General features: G+C 34.1%; 1 protein-coding gene across 1 annotated transcript in view; it reads right to left on the reverse strand.

Moving 5' to 3' along the window:
* Positions 1-16,624, reverse strand: part of PRKCI (protein kinase C iota) — a 75,310-nt gene that overhangs the window by 20,922 nt on the left and 37,764 nt on the right. The window contains exons 5-8 of the mRNA XM_041731874.1: positions 13,312-13,397; positions 11,351-11,491; positions 8,226-8,280; positions 7,063-7,121 (exon numbers count right to left, since the gene is read on the reverse strand). Of these exons, the coding sequence (XP_041587808.1) occupies positions 7,063-7,121; positions 8,226-8,280; positions 11,351-11,491; positions 13,312-13,397 (341 nt within the window). The remainder of the gene's footprint in view (positions 1-7,062; positions 7,122-8,225; positions 8,281-11,350; positions 11,492-13,311; positions 13,398-16,624) is intronic.

A 16,624-nucleotide genomic window follows, 5' to 3' on the forward strand; every position in this document is an offset into this window, starting at 1 on the left:
GACAGAAAATAAGCATGAGGCGGCTTAACTAATAGAAAACATTCTTTTCTACACAACGTCAAGGCTCCTTTGGAATGACAAAATCACCCTTATAATTCACTTACAACTAGAAATTTAGGCTTCTGGTAATTTATAGAGAAGACTGAAGATAGTTTTGTTTTGTTTTAAAATTATATTTATTCATGAGAGGTACCCAGGTACCCCGAAGATAATCTTTTTAACATATCTGCAAAATCCTCTGCATACAATCAACAGATGTACTCATAAGAATTAAATATGAATTTTTTCAAGTGAAGACTATCAAGACACCAAAGAATAGATTTTGAGAAAAACTGTAAGCACAAATCAGGAAAAAAAGTATTAAGGAAACTGAAGGAGAATGATGTTTCAAGAAAAGGGTCACTTACAAAAATCTAGAAATAATAATCTGATGTGGTAACAAGGATACATAAAGAGGAGTAAAAGAAATCAGATTAGAGCAGATTAAGAAAGCATAGAATGGTAAAAAGATAAGGCAATATACAGACTTCAAATGTGGTTAACTGGAAACTATAAAAGAGAATTACATGGAACAAAAGCACAATACCTTCACAAAGTCAGTAACAAGGCAGCAGTGAGAAATCAGTGGAATGTCACCCTCAAAGGATCTAAAAAATAACCCTGCTGATCTATAAAAATAGCCTTCAAAATGAAAGTGTAATAAAAACATTTTTCAGACAAACACAAACTAAAGAAATCTAACAGTAGTAGCCTCTCACTAAAAGAAATAGAGTTCCTCAAGAAGAAAGATAATTTTAGGGACGCTTGGGTGGCTCAGTGGTTGAGCACCTGCCTTCAGCTCAGGGCATGATCCCAAGATCCTGAGATCGAGTCCTGCATCAGGTTCTTTGTGGGGAGCCTGCTTTTCCCTCTGTGTCTCTGTCTCTCATGACTAAATAAATAAAATCTTTATTTAAAAAAAGATAATTTGGGGGATCCCTGGGTGGCGCAGTGGTTTGGCACCTGCCTTTGGCCCAGGGCGCGATCCTGGAGACCCGGGATCGAACCCCACGTCGGGCTCCCGGTGCATGGAGCCTGCTTCTCCCTCTGCCTGTGTCTCTGCCTCTCTCTCTCTCTCTCTCTCTCTCTCTCTCTCTCTGTGTGACTATCATAAATAAATAAAAATTAAAAAAAATAAAAATTAAAATAAAAAAAAAGATAATTTATATGAAGGACAGACATACAAGAAGGAATGCAGAACAAAAATATAGTGTGGCTAAACCTAAATAATGACTGTTTAAAAACACTAGTACGGGGCACCTGAGTGGCTCAGTCAGTTAGACATCTGCCTTCAGCTCAGGTCATGATCCCGGGAGTATGGGATTGGGCTCTGAGTTGTATCCCTGTTCAGCCAAGAGTCAGCTTCTCCTTTTTTCTCTGCTCCCTTACCCACTCATCCTCTCTCTCTAATAAATAAATTTTTTTTAAAAAGCACTACTACATATAAACAAAGCATACATAGAATTTTAAAATATGTAAGAAAAAATCTGAATACGAAAGAAATAACACCAAAGACAAGGAGGGAGAGTGAGTAAATTTAAAGCATTCCTATGGTCCTTGCATATCCAGGGAGGTGGTAAAAGTATCGTTAATAATTTGCATTGAGGGCAGCCCTGGTGGCACAGTGGTTTGGCGTCACCTGAAGCCCAGGGTGGAGACCCAGGATCGAGTCCCGTGTCAGGCTCCCTGCATGGAGCCTGCTTCTCCCTCTGCCTGTGTCTCTGCCTCTCTCTGTGTATCTCTCATGAATAAATGAATAAAATCTTTAAAAAATAATAATAATAATTTCCATTGAATTTAAGTAAGCTAAAGATGTAAGATACAATCTCTAGAACATCCAGTAATTGAGTAGGAAAGAATGTCAAACAAGCTAAAAGAGATGAAAAAGTAATAATAAATAACCCAAAATAAGCCAAAATTAAGTAGCAAAGAGTGGGGACATAGAAAACATAATAAAATGGAGAATTTTAAAAAAGATTTATTTATTTGAGAGAGAGAGAGAGCAGGAGTGGGAGGGGGAAAGGAGAGGGAGAGAGAATCTGAAACTGGCTCCATGCTGAGCTGAAGAGCCTGATGCAGGGCTCCATCTCACAATCGTGAGATCACGACCTGAGCCAAAACCAACAGTTGGACGCTCAACCAACTACACCACTCAAGTGCCCCATAAAATGGAGGATTTAAACACAAATCAGTAATTCATTTAAATATAAATACATTAAATGTAAAATATACACAAATAGTAAAATACATTAAATACTATAGCTAAGGACTGTCAAACTAAATGCGGGGGGGGGGGGGAGCTCAACAATATGATGTTAACAAGGCATACCTAGAGTATATGGGTACAGAAAGATTAAAACAATTAAAAAATATATATATATAGAGAGCATGTAATCACTAACCAAGGCTGCTGTAGCTAAACCAATAAGACAAAGTAGTTGTAGCCTAGTGTGGTAGGCTGACTCTAAGATGTCTCCCAGTACTCCCCACCATCTAGTATTCATGCCTTTGTGTTATCCTTTCCCCTTGAGTATGGGCTAAATGTAGCGACTTGCTTCTAATTAAAGAAATATGGCAAAAATGATAGGATGTCACTTCTGAAATTAGGTTACAAAAGACTGTGAGTTCTATTTTGCTAGCATTCATGCTCTCTGGATCTTACTGCTTAGCTCTGATGAAATAAATCAAGTTACTTTGTTATGAGTTGCCATACAGTGAGGTCCATGTGGTAAAAAATAGAATCCTGCCAACAATTAGGTAAGTATATAAGCAGCTTCTTTCCCAGTCAAGCTTTGAGGGAACAGCGGTCCTTGCCAGCACCTTGACTGTAGCCTGTATGGGATTCTGAGGCAAAGGACACAGATAAGTCATGCTTGGATTCCTGACCCATGGAAACTATGACATTATAAATCTTGTTTAAAGTCACTACATTTTGAGGTTATTTGTGACATAGCAATTACCTAACATAAGGACTTTAAGGCAAAAAGCATTACTATAAACAGAAAGGGGTATTTCATGATGAAAAGGGAATAATCCAATTATAGATATTATGATTCTAAATTTGTATGTACTTAATAACATGGCCTCAAAATATATAAGGCAAAAGCTAACAAAACAAAAAAGGAACAGATATATCCACAATGTAACCTTGTGGTAGGCAAAGAACAAACAGCCAGTGAGGTAACAGAGATGGAATAACATCATTAATAATCTTGACCTAACTGACCTGTACAGAACGCCGCACCCAACAACCATAAAACATACTGTATTTGAAAATACAGATGGAACATACACTAATGCCTATGTGCTTGGCCTTCAGACAAGTTTCAAAAAAAAAATTCAAAGGGCAGAGATCACACACAACGCGTTTTCTAATTTGTAGTGGAATTAAGTTAGAAGTTAAAAATTTTCCCAAATATGTAAAAATAAGTATACTTTAAAATAATGCTCTGATCAAAGAAGAAATCACAATAGAGATTAAGATTTATTTTACAGTGGATGACAAAAAAGCCTAAGGAGATAATCAGAGGAGAAATCAATGCATTAAAAGAGCAAATAAGGGTTCAATAGAGAAGAGCTAATTCTCCAAAAAGATTAATAAATTAATAACCCCCCAGGAAGACTGATGAAGAAAAAGAGAATACATAGTAAATTTTATCAGGAATAGAAAAGGATGTCATTTCAGACTCTCAGAAATGGACAACTTGATGCCAAAAATCTGAAAGTATAGGCTAAACAAATTCCTAAGAAAAACACAAACACAAGACAAAATAGAGAAATCTAAATTGTCCCAGATTTATTCAGGCATAAAATCCAGAATTAAAATCTTCATCACAAATAAAACTCCAAGCCCAGAGTGCCATACTGATGAACTTTTTTAAAAAAGAAAAAAAAAAGTAAGAAATAATGTCAATCTTATAGGAATTCTTCTTAGGAAAACAAAACATTTCAAAATCATTTTATGACACTAAAACTTGGCAATCCAATTTAAAACAAGGAAATTACAGGTCAGTGACTCTCGTTAATATTTAAAAGAAAGTAAAAACCAAACCTAAACTAAATATTGGCAAATCAGATCCACAACTATATAAAAAAATCATATATGATGACACATGGAGTTTATTCCAGAAATGAAAAATAGGCTTAACATTTGAAAATTAATAAAGTTTACATATGACCAACTCCAACTCCACAAATGTCACAAAATGTTTCTGATAAAATTCAATATCTTGTCATGATAAAGACAAAAATCTTAGCAAACTAGAAATAAACTTCCTCTATAAAATGAAAAGCTGTAGCAAATCAATATTAGATTTCCCACTGAGATGTAAGACAAGACAATGATATCTGATCACTATTTTTTTTTTGATCACTACTTTTTTTCAACGTCATTTTGGTCATCTGTAGAGGTCTTTTCTAATTCAATAAGAAAACTATAAATCTTTAAGATTTGAAAATGAAGGAATGACACTTATTCATAGATAAGATGATCATACATACAGAAAATCTAAAAGGATTTGTGGATAAGCTATCAGAATTAATAGGCAAATTTAGCAAAGTGTCAGGATACAAAGTAATTTAGGAAAAACCTTATTCTATATATTAAATAGATGATCATATTTTAAAATAATACCATTTACATCAAATACCTATAGTTCAAGGACTCTGAAAAATACACTGACATAATTTAAAGAAATCCTAAATAAATGAAGGATTATATCATGCTCGTGGTTTGAAGATTTCATATTGTAAAGATGTCTTTTTCTGAAATGTACCAGTAGGTTTGGTTTATTTCTTGATTTTGTGGAAACCAGCAAGCTGATTCTAAAATTTACATGAAATTCAAAAAGCCAGAAAGAGTAGCCAAGATAATCCCCAGAAGAGCAAAGAATTAATTTTACTACAAGGACTTATTATTATAAAACTATAATAATCATGAAGCATGATATCCGATAATAATAAAATAACAAAAGAGAATCCAGAGTGAGATCATGTAATGAGCATATTAATTGATGAAGAGATAGCTTTTCAGAGTAATGAGGGAAGGTACAGCCTTTTCAATATCTTCAACAGGCTTGGGAAAGACAGAGGTTTCTTAAGGCCCAAAAGCACTACCCAAAAAGGAAAAGATAAATGTATTTCACTACATTAAAAATCAGAACATTTATTCATCAAAAAAAACCATGAACAGTGAAAATACATAGAATGGCAGTTATATATTTGCAATATGTAACTGATAAAAGGCTAATAATGTTGAGAAATACAAAGACCTTCCATAAATCAACATAACAAAGCCAGACCCCCTCGTTTAAAAAAAACAGGCACCTAACTAAAGATGATACTCAAATGGCCAATAAATACATGAAAAGTTGAGTAGCAAGGAAATGAGCATTAAAAAATTATAATGAGATACCACTACACATTCAAAAGATTCACTAAAATTAAAAGACAGACTATACAAAGTGCTGACAAAGATTTGTGGAGCCAAACTTACACATTATTGGTGAAAGTATAAACTAATACAAGTACTTTGGAAAACTGTTTGGTAATTACCTACTAAAGTTCAGTTACACATGACTCAGGAATTCCCACTCCTAATTATATACCTAACAGAAATGTTTATAAATGTTCATAACAACATATCATAAAAATCCCAATCAGGGGGGAAAAAATCAACAGACTAGATAAATTGAAACAACAGTGAAAATAAATGAAATACTACTTCATGAGACATGACTGAATCTCACAAACACAATATTGAGCAAAAGAAGCCAGAAACAAAAAAATACATACTAAATGAATCCCCTCATATGAAGTTTGGGGGAAAAAACAAAACTAACCTCTGGTGTTAGACAATGATTACTTACAGGGAGAAGAGGGTGTTAGTGACTGGGAGTTGGCACAAGATGGGCTTCTGAGATATTAGTAGATCCTATTTCCTGATCTGGGTGGTCATTACACGGTATCCACTCTGAAAATTCACCTAGCTATACGCTTGTGATTTGTGTACTTCACTGTATGTTATTCTTCAATTTTAAAATATATTAAAAATCTTGATGATACAAGCAATGAGCCTTTGGTAAACAACCAAACCAATAAATAATAATAATAAAGGCAATGAGAAACTCCAAGAAAGGAACAAAAAGCCATAAAGGAGCGTCGAGAACTGAAAAGAAAGAAGTATTAGCAATTCGTGATGTTAGAAGAATAGAGAATTCATTTCTCATTATTAGGAATTTCTTCTTTTGAATGATTCACTCAACTTATGAACAAAATATGGAAGATGTAGTTACAGATGCAAGAAAGATTATAAATGTTAACAACCTTGGCAATGTAAAAATAAATATGTACGTAAAAGAGGAAAGTTAGAAGGATGGGTAAAGGAAAGTCAAGGTACTGACTTAAATAGAACAAAAAAACTAAGATATGAGATTAAGTTGTAATCAACAGATGTGTTTCAAGATAATACAGGAATGCAGGCAGTGGGTAGACAAAACAACACTAGCCTATACTGATAGTTGTTTTATCTGGGTAATAGAAACAGGGGCTTTGTTATACTACTGCTTACTTTTAATTATTTTTGAAATTTTCCATAATAAAAAGTTGGGGTTTTCCTAAAGGTATCCAAGAGTAAAACATAATGCATCTTTCAAACTTGGAAAGAGAAGCGTAAAGGGGGAGGTATTGTGAATTAGATCTTTATGGCCTGAAATATATAAAGCTGGGAAATTGAAAAACAGAGTTATAAACATTATAGGCACAAACAGAAATTATTAAAAAGAGTCGTCTCTCAGAAGTCAAAGTGGGTGTGGAAGGTGTGAGGCATGATAAATCTTTTATACTATGAGCTTATTTCAAAAATTATCATTTTAATTATATATTTTAATTAAAAGCCTATTGTTGTAAAAGCTAAAAAATCTAAGCAACTGCCATATTTTTAAACTCTCAAGTCTTATTAAAAAGCTGATGAGGAAAAAATAAAAAAGCTGATGACGTAATATACAATAAAGCTAATTATCTTACCTCCTTTTCTTCACCAACTTGGTCCAAACTCTCATGACTTGAAGGATTATATGGAATTACTGAAAATCCAATCCCAAACATGAAAAAAAAAAAAGAGAGAGAGAGAGATAGAGAAACATAATACCCGTTAACGGAGTTTGACTTAAAATGTTCTCCTGATTTGATTAAGTTATCATTTTGGAATAAGTTTTATTTAAAATTGAGTATCTGTCCTACTATTAATAAACTGCATGTACTTATGAGTTAAAACCTCATCTTTAATGAGAATGAGGAGCAAGAACCAATTAGCAGCCTAGTACTGATTTTAACAGATATTTTTGGTATTTTAAAAATATTTCACCTCTTCACCAATTAATCAATTCCTTCTATAAGAGTAACTCTATAAATCTTATTCAATTATTTTAATATGACTAAGGCATAGAGAGAGGGAACTTTTGGGTTTTACTCACTTCCTTCATACTCAAAACGTTCCTAACTACCATACCACATAGGTCAAGTATAGAATTGAAAAGATTGAACTCTAGGTTTCTATTCCTTAAAGCTACTTGGGGCACACACAAAAAAGCCCATGTTTCATATAACCGGCTTCTTGCATGAACAAGAGACTACATTCTGTCCTTCTAGGAAAATTCCCTCACTTTCCCTTTCTTGATTCATCCAAGATCACAATGCTCCACTCAGTTAATCACTTTCCAAATTGAGCAGATACATATTTAAGGTTTTGTATTTATTTGATGTTTGAACTCACATGATCTTTTTTAAATTTTCTATATTGCATCTCTGTGTCTCTTACATAATTTCTATTTCTGATAATAAAACTTTTAATCAAAACAGGATCACCCAAACAGCTAACATGGCCCACAAAATCTGTATGTGTTTTCATTATTGAAAAAATGAGGTTTGCTGAATTTTAAAAAAAGTCTCAGAAGAAATTTATCTGAATTAGAGGAAAGAATCATTTGTTATAGTTTACGTAGCTGTCTTCTTAAAATGCCAAAGGTATATATTAAGTATTGTAACTGATAGTACCACTGCAAAATAGTGTTAACTAACTTTTATTTGGGAAGAACATAAATGGTTTTAAACTTAAGTTAAAGAGTCACCTAAAGAAGTATTTAAAGATACTTGTTGATGAACAATGGTCCTGCCAGTGTCATTCTTACCTGTCTGTACATGATCTGAAGGCATGGGTGACTGGTCCATAGGCATCATTGGTTCCTATAAACATTTCCAAAGACAGAGTAACTCAGTGGGTTCTTTTCAAATCCCAATACCACTATAAATGCAGAAACAACTTTGTTTCGATGAAACATAGCATATTAAAATTTAAACTTGAAAGAAACTTAGTAAGTGAAAACTGTATTACTTTATTTTAATTATATAAAACCATGCAATATTCCTGTGAATGAGCTAAACGTTAGTCATGTTTTACGGATAACAAAATCACTAACAAAAGATTTCTTTTCTAACAAAAGAAACAGAAAACTAATTTCAGACTACCCATTAGAAATCAAGTGAAAAAAAAAAAAGAAATCAAATGAAACTTCTATATACTTTGATTCATTTCTCTTCTACACTATGTATTCTTCCTTTCAACTCCATACACTCACTTCAATCTTTGGCAAAAGGAGTCTCTAGTACATAAGTTCCTTAGCTGAGTTTAGAAATGAACTTCAAAAATGGTCTAGAAACCTAAAATTTTGTGGTTTCCCACCTTTCTAAAGATTCTCAAAGGTGCCAGTGACTCAAACAAGGAGAAGAAATACCTTCTAGAAACTGACTTACCCAACTAACTGCCAATAACCTCAGGAAAAATGTTAATTCAAACCAAAATGTTACTAATTCATTAATCTTGGACCCAGGTTTAATGAATACCAGCAAGAAACGGTAAAGTTGAGAAAGAGCAGTAGTTAACACAGTTATAATTTCTTTGTTTAAAAGACTTTATATTTAAGTAATCTCAACATCCAGTGTGGGACTCAAACTCAAAACTCCGAGATCAAGAATCACACAAACTCTACCAACTGCACCAGCCAGGTGTCCCTACACAGTTATAATTTTAAGGGTGCCTTACAGATAGGTCCCTGGATTTTACAATACATTTAGTGATTATTAACATACTCACTGTACACGGTCTGAAGTCATTCTATCACCTAAGAATATTCAAGAATATCAACAGTAACCTAAATAAATTATGTTCAGAATTTTTGGCCTTGATCATTTCCTTAAGATGGGATTTTCACCTCCCTAACAACAAACCCATTCCTGAGCTTATATGAACTAGTTAAATAATTCTAATACCAACAAGTCACCAATAATAACCTATATTCACAATGTGCAAAGAAGATACTATGAATAGACATGGTATACTCATTCTAGAAGACAATTTAGAAAGATGCATTTAGCTTTTTTAATTACATATTTTATTTATTTATTTATTTATTTATTTATTTATTTATTTTAGAGGGAATGGGGCAGAGGGAAAGGGAGAGAAAGAGTCCTACGCAGGCTCCACACCCAGAGCAGAGCCCAGCACAGGGCTCGATCTCACGACCCTGAGATCATGACCTGAGGACCCTGAGATGAAATCAAGAGTCGGATGCTTAATCAACTGAGCCCACCCAAGGGTCTTTGCATCCATATCTTTTTAAAAATGCATATCCTTTAAGCCAGTAATTCTACTTCTAGTTTCTTAAGGAAATAATATTTACTTATCAGAAAGTTCATGATTTTCTTTATAGGAAAATGTAGAAAACAACTCAAATGTATAATCATGGGGAACAGTTAAGTAAATCATGACCTAGGTATGTAACAAAATACCATGCTAACATTGATGAGGATATAGACAGATATAGAAAGGTGACTAAAATAGATAGTTAAGTGAAAAAGTGAAAAAATAGGTTAGAAAACAGTATATATACATCTATGATCTCATTTTTGTTAAAAAGTATGTAAAAGAATAAGATCCAGTCAAACACTATGTGCATTCTGATGGATAAACGCTCCACCTTCTATGAAGCAGTCTCAAAAACAACCTACAAGAAACCAAAAACCAGAATCTAAATTAAACTTCTACATCCAGCTATAATATAACACAGAAGATAATGAGGACGGGAACATTTTAAACAAAACCATGAAAGCAAAGAGAAGAGTATTGCAACGCCTTAAATGACAACATAATTTCTTCTACATTGAAATTTTAAAGGGGAAAAAAGCCAGTGAGTGACAGAGATAGAAGAATCAGTAAATTAAAAAATATCTAGGCCACATATCAGTCAATGCAAATATGGACTTCATTTGGATCCTGATTCACAATGAACACTAAAAACAAAATTGTCTCATTTATGAGGCAACTGAAATTTGAACACTGCCTAGATGAATATTTGATATAAAGAATTGCTTTTTAGTTTTTGACGAGTCCTTATCTTTTAGATTTGTTTCAAAATACAGGATGAGAGCCGGTTACATGGGTGGGGGTGTAGCTGAAATAAGACTGGTCATGAGTTGTTACCTACTGAAGCTGGGTGATTGGCTTATGGCAGTTCATTATACTGTTATATCTACTCTTAAATTGATTTAACATTTTTCCAAATAGAAAATGAAATTTTTATTGTTTTAATATTTATATAAAATTATTTAAAATTGAATTATATAACTTATATTTTAATTATATAATTAATTTTAATTTATATGAATAATTATATAAAATTTAATAAATTTTCTATATTTATACATATAAATTTGCAAAAGAAAAAGTTCTAGAAGGATATACACCAGAAGACAATTACCTTTAGACAGTAGATTTCATGGGGTATTTTTATTTAATTTTTCTTTATTTATCTGTATGCTCTATAATGAACGTTATAATTGTATATTTGAAAGAGAAAGTAAAAATAAAATTTTAAGTTAAAAGACTCCCCAGTAATTTCACACTTTAAATAGCAACTATGAAACCTCTGACTCTTCTTACCTGATCTGTTTAGTGTAGTTGCTAATACAATAGGAGCTACAAATTAGTTTATCTAAAGAGAAAAAAGTCTCTTAAATAGTTCTCCCTACCTCTTCCTAATTTAGACCAGATGATTTTTGTAGCAGATTAAATCAAGAAGTTAACTACATAATATAAACAAATTTATAATAACAATTCAAAACTCACAATATGTCAACTGGACTGTAAAGTTACATTCTATAACACTGTTGACCTGTGATTCCTTACTACCTGTATTTTAGCCCTCTGCTCTAGTAGTGTTACTGAAAATGTTATTAAAAAAAAACAATTGTGTCTTACCGGTGGCATAGAATGCCGCCCACATTCGATTGTGACAAGTTTGTGGCACTTCTTATGAACCAGGAGTTTGCAGTTGATGCATTTATATCCCTGACGTCCAAGTCCCCATATTCGGTCGGTACAGATGGCACAGTGGGCACGCTGGAAAGAGTAATTCAACAGTATTTTCTTAGCAGAAAAAAAATCATAATCTTTTGCCAACAGTTTAATGATAAAATAGTGAAAATAAGGGGTGCCTGTGCCTAACTCTGGATTTTAGCTCAGGTCACGATCTCAGGGTTGTGGGATCAAGACCTGACTCCAGCTACACACTGGGTATGGAGTCTGTTTGGGATTCTCTCTTCCTCTCCTTCTGCCTTCCCACCCCAACTCACTTACATGCTCTCTCTCTCTCTCAAAAAAAAAAAAATTTTAAGTGAAAATATGTAGCTTTCTTCTCTAACTCAATTCCTTTTTCATATAAAACTTTTCCAAAACTATCATAGTTATGGAAAAAATAAACAGAAAAAGTGTTTTGTTTGCAAGAGTGAAATTTGCAACCATATTGTTTTGTCATATATTCAAGAATTTCTATTCTTCACATAAATTCAGAGTACTGAAAAGAGTAAAAGTGAATTAAACTTGAAAAACATAGAGCAGAAAAAACTATGCAAGGACTCCCAAGCAAACATAAACCTTCCAGACTGTTCAGAGGTCAAACCAAAGCCCTGCTCTCTAAAAGAGCAATATCAAAGTGACCATTCATTTCAAAGCTTTTTAAATTTTTTTTTTAATTTTTATTTATTTATGATAGTCACAGAGAGAGAGAGAGAGGCAGACACACAGGCAGAGGGAGAAGCAGGCTCCATGCACCGGGAGCCCGACGTGGGATTCGATCCCGGGTCTCCAGGATCGCGCCCTGGGCCAAAGGCAGGCGCCAAACCGCTGCGCCACCCAGGGATCCCCAAAGCTTTTTAAATATCAGTGCTACTGAATAAAAGGATTTTGGGAACCTCAGGTAGTAGCTTTTATTTACTTTAATGAATTCAGAACATGCTACTAGCTTTACAATGGAAACTGAGTCCATATATTTGTAGTTATCAAGGGTAGTTAAAAACATGGACTTCTGGGGATCCCTGGGTGGCAAGAGCCTGCTTCTCCCTCTGCCTCTCTCTCTCTTTCTCTGCGTCTCTCATGAATAAATAAATAAATAAATAAATCTTAAAAACAAAAACAAAAAAACACAGACTTCTGGAAATAGACTTCTTTCAAGCCTTATTAGTTCTGCCACTTACTAGCTATGTCATCTTGGGCAAGTTACCTAAGTGCCCCACACCTCAGCCCTTTCATCTGTGAAACAGAAATATATATAGTACCCGTCTCACAAGGTTGTTATAAAGATTAAATGGGTCAATACGTGTCAAACATTTGGAAAAGCACCTGGTACATAGTAAAAGCTAGGTAAGTGTTTTGCAATTATTATTTTTGAAATAGTCAAAGTTAAAATCACATTAAATGGTTTGCAAAATAAACTTTGCTTATTTTCTGGTTGTCTGGAATTATATTTCAAAAACCAACATTCAGGACGCTTGGGTGGCTCAACAGTTGAGCATCTGCCTTAGGCTCAGGGCGTGGTCCTAGAGTCCCAGGATCAAACCCAGTATTGGGCTCCTTGCAGGGAGCCTGCATCTCCTGCCTCCCTCTGTCTCTCGTGAATAAATAAAATCTTAAAAAAAAAAAAAAAAAGCCAACTTTCTTTCAGCTAAGGTAACCATACAATTCAATAGGGGATATTTTTAAGAGTGAAAGGAAATGCTATTAAAAATTACCTCAAGATAACAGGGATACTGTCCCAGGCAAACTGGAAAAGGTGTCACCTTACTTATTTCTTTAAAAGGAAAAATAAGACTACCTTTCTTTTACAGTAGTAAAGAAAAAAAACAGATATCTCAAATTATTAGTATTTAATAAATTAGGCTTACCCTGTTGAAACGCTTGGCTTGAAAAGTGTGGCCATTTGCACAATAAAGCTTTCTCCATCGGCGTGCACCTCTGCGGTAGATGGATTCTAAGAAGAGATTAAAAAAAAAAAAAAAAAGAGTAAGTCCAAATAAAAGTCTTTTTATAATTAAATCTGTGTTTTTTTTCACGATATTCACTTCAAGAAAAAAACGATTCTGATAAAAACCTGAAAGTGAAAAAATAAAATGAATTCCTCAAGGGACTAAATGAAAACATAACCCATGGAGCAAAATGTATTAAAAAATTACTATTCGGGCTTTTCTTTTTTTTTTTTTCCCTCAACTTTTAATTTCGAAAAATGTTAAGCCCATAGAAAAGTTGACAGAATAGAATAAACAGCTGCATCCTTCCCGGAGACTTACCGATTACCAACATTATGCCACGTTTGCTTTCCTCTATACACTTGCCTTTTTTCCCCCTGAATCATTTAAGAGTAAGTTGCAGACATAACACTTCACCCTTAAATACCTAAGGATCCACTCACCGCCTTAGAATAAGGGTGTTTCCCCTAATTCTACTTAACGGTAATACCATTACCATGTCTTAGAAAATCAACATTAATTCAATATCACCTAACAGAAGCTCATATGCAAATTCCCCTATTTACCCTCAAAGTATCTTTCATAGCTTTCTTTTTCTCTCCAAGATCTAATCAAGATTCAAGCATTGAATCTTTGGTTGCTAGACCTTTTTTCTCTCTAATGTATGCTGAAACATTCCCACTGCCGTATTTGTTTATTCCTTGTGATGTTGATTTTTTTTTTTTTTTTTTTTTTGGTGAAACAGTCCAGGCAGTTGTCTTATATTATGTCCTACATTCTAGATTTGTCTGCTTCCTTACTAGAATCAATATCAAATACTCTTGGCAAAAATAATATATAGGTGATATGTATTGCTTACTATATCATATCAAGAGATACACAAATGTCAGATTGCTGACTCCCACTACTAGCATTCAAGAACTCTGTTAAAGGCAGCGATTGCTTGTTCTCTTCGTTGTAAAGGTACATTTTACTTTTTATAGATGCCCTGAAAGGGACATTCTGTAGCCATAAGAATATTATCTTCTCCATTAATCTTTTCTTTTTTAGAGGGAGAAGAGGAACAGAGGGAGAGAATCTTAAGCAGGCTCCACACCCAGCCCTGAGCCCAAGGTGGGGCTGATCTCACAACCCTGAGATCATGACCTAATCAAGAGTCAGACAGTAACCAACTGAGACTCCCAGATGCTCCTCCCCATTAATCTTTAATCAAATGGTTTTTATATTAATACTTTTTCTAAACAAACTAAGAGGTTCCATGAGACCAAATCTAGTTGACCTGAGTAATTTTAGTTAACTCAATCACTATTATACATATGGTCTATTAGTCATTAATATTAATATTCCATAGTGATAGTTAATACTGTAGAAGGATTCCATTAGGTTTCTAAACTCCTATTTTAAAGCAGATGTAGCACTGGGTTTACTACTTAAAAATTACCATAGAAAAGACTAGTTGAAATGCTCTGAATCAGAAATCTTAACATAATAGCACAATACAGAACCTTAAATACAGATGCTTTTTTTTTTAAATTTATTTATTCTGTTAGGAATAACCAAAGCAGAAAATTTCTGTTAATAATATTTTAACCTAGGGTGCCTAGGTGGCTCAGTTGATTGAGCACTCAACTCTTGATTTTGGCCCAGGTCATGAGTTCAGGGTTGTGGGATCAAGTCCCACATTCAGCACTCAGTGGAGAGTCAGCCTGAGATTCTCTCTCTCTCTCTCCCTTCCCTCTGCCTCATCTTATTTAAAAGATTTATTTATTTATTTATTTATTTATTTATTTATTTATTTATTTATTTATTTGACAGAGAATGAGAGAGAGAGAGTACAAGCAGGGGGAGCAGCAGACACAGAGCCACTGACTAGGCCACCCAGGTGCCCCTCAAATAAGTAAATAAATCTTTAAAAAATAGTAATAATATCTTAACCTAAAAAAATTTCCTATTTTAGAAGCTTTCATTAACTACAACTTGATATACCTTAAATTCAAACATATTAATGCTGCCTAGGAATTAAAAGAGCCAAGAGACTATATTAGTGGTTATCAATTTTCCTCCATGCTCTATTTTAATAATACTTATTATACTGGGGGAGCAGTGGTATCAAATTTCTACCAGCAAATTTTACACAGGGAAAGTGAGCATGAAATATAGTGAAAAGTTAGGAAATGATTATTTTATCTGGAAAGTGTACTATAGATCCATAATTCATTTGTAGATGGGACTCTGAAACCAGGACCTGCTATAATGGCAAGTCTTTCAAAACTCTGGCCTGGACAAAGAATTTACATAGTTGCTTCTCCAACAGCCCTATAAAGGCAGCCTATGCTGGCTTGGATCCATCCATCATCAGAACTCTGGTAAAACATTCTTAGCTGAATCCAGACCTAAATTTTTCATTATTGTTTCAGGGTTCTACCCACTTCCTTAAATTTCCCCATCTTCCTATATAGTACATGGCCCCCATTCAACTCTATACATAAAGACTCAGAGCTCTTTAATTTTTTCTTTTCATCAAGTTGCATAAAGAGTCAAGGAACTGGGGCGCCTGGGTGGCTCAGTCAGTTAAGCATCTGCCTTCAGCTCAGGTCATGATCCCTGGGTCCTGGGATGGAGCCCCACATCCGGGTCCCTGCTCAGCGAGAAGTTGGTTTCTCCCTCTCCCTGCCTGTGTGCTCTCTCTCTCTCTCTCTCTCTGTCAAATAAATAAAAGTTTCATCAATCAATAAAGCATGTTTCTTATGTATATACGTGTCTATGTGTGAACACATATAGACGCAGAGATAAAGCAAACAGAGAATGTTAATAACTGGTGAATAAAGGCACATGGTATCTTCAAAATTAAGTGACAAGACACATGTCAGTAACTTGTAACTATGAACTACCTGATTTTTTTTTTTTTTTACGATTTTATTTATTTATTCATGAGAGACACAGAGAGGGGCAGAGACATAGGCAGAGGGAGAAGCAGGCTCCCTAACAGGAGCATGATGTGGGACTTGATCCTAGGACTCTGGGATCACACCTGAGCTGAAGGCAGATGCTCAACCACTGAGCCACCCAGGCATCCCAAACCATCTGATTTTCATCTGGCAAAGGAAAAGAGTTTAGGCAGATGCTAATATAGTCTAAATTAGACTGAAGAATAGAAAAGAAATCAGATGGACTAAAAATTCTATTTATTTTTTTTTTTTAAGATTTTATTTATTTATCTGAGGGGGATAGA

Source organism: Vulpes lagopus, chromosome 17 (assembly GCF_018345385.1).
Source record: "Vulpes lagopus strain Blue_001 chromosome 17, ASM1834538v1, whole genome shotgun sequence".
Taxonomy (NCBI): Eukaryota; Metazoa; Chordata; class Mammalia; order Carnivora; family Canidae; genus Vulpes; species Vulpes lagopus.